At 37.3% G+C, this 4,550-nt stretch overlaps 1 protein-coding gene across 1 annotated transcript in view; it reads left to right on the forward strand.

The window, feature by feature from the left end:
• Positions 1 to 434: 434 nt before the first annotated feature.
• Positions 435 to 4,550, forward strand: part of rtel1 (regulator of telomere elongation helicase 1) — a 22,293-nt gene continuing 18,177 nt past the window's right edge. The window contains exons 1-7 of the mRNA XM_035657409.1: positions 435 to 507; positions 1,253 to 1,337; positions 1,818 to 1,883; positions 2,253 to 2,409; positions 2,543 to 2,581; positions 2,707 to 2,782; positions 4,006 to 4,103. Coding sequence (XP_035513302.1) covers positions 1,308 to 1,337; positions 1,818 to 1,883; positions 2,253 to 2,409; positions 2,543 to 2,581; positions 2,707 to 2,782; positions 4,006 to 4,103 — 466 coding nt within the window. The 5' untranslated portion in view covers positions 435 to 507; positions 1,253 to 1,307. The remainder of the gene's footprint in view (positions 508 to 1,252; positions 1,338 to 1,817; positions 1,884 to 2,252; positions 2,410 to 2,542; positions 2,582 to 2,706; positions 2,783 to 4,005; positions 4,104 to 4,550) is intronic.

A 4,550-nucleotide genomic window follows, 5' to 3' on the forward strand; every position in this document is an offset into this window, starting at 1 on the left:
TGGATATAAGGTTTTTGAATGTGAGACAAACGATGCGGGAGTTATTAGCCTAAACCTACTTTTCTTAATAGTAGCGCCACCTACTGGCTCGGTCCCTAATAAGCCAATGCTATAAAAGTGACATTGCTTACCTTCAAATACATACAGGGATTCCAAGTATTTTTTTTCTTTATGGCAAGGTAAAAAAAATTGAAGACAAATGTATCATTTCAGAATTACATGTCATTATGTTTTTATAATTTTCCAATAGACAAAAACCTTGTAGCTAAATTGACTGGAAAATGTTTAATATCTGTCTTTTTGCTTGCGCTAGCTGTATTAGCATCCACAGACTCCTTGTCTCCTGCATAGGTTTTCACCATGCCGTCACCATGTTAAATGCTACTTGTATCCTCTTGTACAAGTCTTAATTTTTATCTTTTCTTCTTTAGGGCAGAGCACTGACAAAGACTTGGCGAATTCCATCCTTGATGTGGAAGACTTAGTCAAATTTGGAAACAAACAGAGGTGGATTTACTAACAAATCACTGTCCTGAAGTAAAATGAAAAGCTGGTGCATTGTGTTTAACCAACAGTGTGTAAACTTTACCATGGCTTTTAGGGGAGCTCCCTTTTTTCAGGAAATAATTGCGATTTAGAACTAATGAAGTTTTTTTTTTTTTTTTTTCTGATCTTTGAGCTACAGTGTGAAGTTTATAATAATTAGTGATGAATTACCCTGATGCATAAATCATAGATGAATACTAGCCTACATTTATGTATGTTCTATGATGATAAAGATACAGAAATATATAAATATATGGCAAAAATAACTATTGTCAATATTTCAGAGACTCACCCGAAAATTTCCTTAATCATGTTTTTCAGGGGAGCTCATGTCTTATTAAGTGGAGCCAAGCTCAGTCATCTCTACTAGTATAGTTGTTGCTGAGTTGGTGGTATACAAATAAAATTGAATAGAGCTGAACTAAATATATATATTTTTTAAGAATAATCTGGCAATCATTTTTTCAATTGGTCATTTGGATTATTAAATCAAAGAAAATATTGAAAGTATTGCAATTACAATTTCCTGAAGCCCATTCTTACTTTGCTGTTGTAAACATTTCTGGTGACGCTCTAGAAACTATAACGTTATAATGTCCTTTTGTGCTGCAGCTTTGTTGTTAAAGACACATTTCCCCTCAGAAATAGTGAAATGAGTCTTAGCAGTTTGTACATTTCAATTCAAAGCTGAAAAATTTTTCTGCAGGGTCTGTCCTTACTACCTCTCCCGTTCATTGAAACAGCAAGCAGATGTCATTTTTATGCCGTACAACTACCTGCTGGATCCAAAGGTGAGCTGACTCACTGATGTCAGATTGCTTTAAATGAGGTGGGAGAGCTTATTTCCTGCCTTTGTACTAAAAGTTGAAGTAATGAAAAGTTCTAAATGAAAAAACAAATGTTTTGGCTCAAATGTCTTTATGGCATGGGAAATAATGAAAGACAAGTGCATTATTTCAGAATTGCATGCCATTGTGTTTATTGTTTTTCCAATAGACACAGACAAAATAAACGTTCTGCGATGATTACCTTAGACTTCGCCGAGTTGTAGCTAAGTTGTGGTTGGAAACTGTTTAATATCCATAATTGCAGTCTGCAACTTTAGCGCTAGATCGCACTAAATCCTACACAGTGATTTTGTCCCAAAATAGATCCTTAGAGTGCTATGTATCAGCATCAATAACAATATTGTATAGATTTGCTTTTACATCATTACGTCATTACATATCCAAATAAATGCTGGTATTCTGTTGTCTCCCCTTGTTCCACAGAGCCGCAGGGCTCACAATATTGAGCTAAACGGAGCTGTGGTCATCTTTGATGAAGCTCACAATGTGGTAAAACTCTGTCCTGACATACTTGCTCTCTGTGTTATAATTTGCATTGAAAATTATGTAAGGATACATTTATTTTATATATATTTACATTTATGAATACACACACATAAACATACACACACATATATATATATATATACACACTATAAAGTGGGCATGACTTTATGCACATTTTCATCAGTGGAAATGCAAACCACAAAAATAACATGATGTAGTGTTTATTTTTGATGAAAGTTGCAGACTTCAGCCTGACTACAGATTCAGGATCCTGAAGACAGACATGACTGTGGTCTTGCATGTGGTAGTAAAGTTCTAAAGGTCTAATAGAGTGCAGAATATCCCATCATATGATGCTTCTGCTGTCTGCAGGAGAAGACATGTGAAGAATCAACATCATTTGACCTGAGTCTCTATGATGTAGCTTCAGCCGTTAATGCTGTGGACAGGCTGCTGGTGGAGAAGGCTAAAGATGTCAGCCATGGAGACTCTGCCACTGAGGACTTCAATGTAGAATCCCTCAACTCTGGTCCGAATACTTAATTGTCTCAACCACTGAGGTTGCACACATGGGGAAATTATATTGCATTTGATTGAGACAAAATTTAACAACTCTATATATGCACTTTTTAAATTTCAACTGGTAATTACTTTTGTTTCAGGTTTAAAAATGGACATAGCCACCATTGCTAGAATCAAACGTAAGTATTCTTAAAGGTATAAAGAAGATAAGATTTGAGTGTCTCCCAGGATTATCTCATAAACTAGTTTCGGCCATTTACCATGCTCTGTGGGTTTTTTAATTTTTAACTGTCTGCTTTGACAGAGATACTGCTGGATCTGGAAGCTGTCATCGATTCTTATGATGTTCCAAGTGACAAAGGCATCACGAAACCTGGAATGTACGTGAAAGTGTGGTAGTAGATAGTAAGCGGATTGCAACATTTTTGCTCTACTAACAGTTTCAAGTACAGCATTGTCTCAGTGGACATCAAGATATTGACTGGTTAGATTGCCATGACATGCAATACCATGATAAGAATTTGCACAAACTCTCAGTCTCAGAACTACTTCCCAAATGCAAGATACCACGCACATTCACACCTTGATTTATATGCCTCGTAAGACTAGGGCTCCTCCAGTATTTGTTGGTGCCAATTGACTTTTGTTGTATCAACTGTCAAGTACTGAAATAAGGCTGGTGATTTCACCTGAAATCAGTATTGCATTTAAAGGTCCAGTGTATAGGATTTAGAGGCATCTAGTGGTGTTGCCTCACCCTCCCCTTCCATGTGCAAAAAGAAGGAGAAACTAGGGTGGCTGCGAAATGTGCATAAATCATGTATTGCCATATATAGAGCCAGTGTTTGGTTCGTCCCCCTGAGCCTGCCTCTAAATTCTTCATACAGAACCCTAAACAGAAAGTCATAGGCTATATGTAAAATAGGACATAAAATAAAGTACGAAATTTCACATTTAATATTTAATTTAAAAAACAAACTCTATGGTAAATACAGATTTGAATTGCACTGTTATTGTGTATATTATCTCTTTCTATTTGAGGGATGTTTGGGTATGGAGTGGAGTTCTACAGGCAGCTGGATATGTGGACAGCCTCCAACAGGAAACCAGCCTAGTTTTGAACCATTCGGAGCATTTCAACTAAAAATAAATTGGTTCGTAATCCTAAAAGTAGCCGTTTTTTCCTTGGGAACCAAAGCAGGCGTGACCTTGATTACAATGGTTCCTGGTGGAAACATAGGCTAATTTGCTACATAACACCAAGGTTCCAAGAATCCTAAACGGAACTGGTCCAAGAACAAGAGCTAATTTGGTGGAGAAGCTTCTGTGGTCTGAAAGCACAGGGGAGGCTCCCTTGTGCACTAGGGCCAATTTGTAGCAAACCTTGTCGTTGACCCCTGTCACTGGGATCAGCTGCTGGTACAAAAAAACAACAGTGGAATCAAAATCAACAAAACTCTAAATGTTATGCTACATATTAAACATATACAGTATACAAAACGTATTAATCTCACAATAATACTCTAGTGGATATCTTCCTTTTGACTTGCACTTGCAATACAGATTTTCAAACAGTCTCTTTGTCCTTCTACATCTGTTTCAGCTTCATCTATGAGCTGTTGGAGAGAGCCCACCTGACCTACAACAGCAAGACGGCTGTCTATGAAGCTCTGGAGCAGATCAGTACATTCTTAGCAGGACGTCAGTATGGCTTGATTTCAGTGGCTTTTTGTGTATACAACAACATGTCACTTCATCTGTTACATTTTCTGCGGCCTACCATGTGATATATCTTGAACATGGTGTCTTTGTTCCACCTAATTATGAATCTCATTGCTTTTCTTGCCAAGCATTCAAGTGTTAAGATTAGTCAGGCACCCATGGTCATCAGGAGATGTGCAAAGAGCTTACAAAAAACTGTATACATAGTATAAATTGTGCCAATGGCAAGCTCCTCAAAGAAAGTAGCAGTGAATGAATGGATTAACCACAGGACCTGGTCGCATTTTGGTTAGATTAAGGCACAAACTACTACTAACTGAATGCTATACAGGGTGTGTCTTGCCATGAAAAGCAGTGAGATCCAGCCTAATTTCCATTCATACCTACATACAGTTGTTCTCCTAAGTTTACATACCCTGGCAGAAT

This window comes from Morone saxatilis, unplaced genomic scaffold (assembly GCF_004916995.1).
Source record: "Morone saxatilis isolate NCDOM2014 unplaced genomic scaffold, NCSU_SB_2.0 Contig15, whole genome shotgun sequence".
In the NCBI taxonomy this organism is placed as follows: Eukaryota; Metazoa; Chordata; class Actinopteri; family Moronidae; genus Morone; species Morone saxatilis.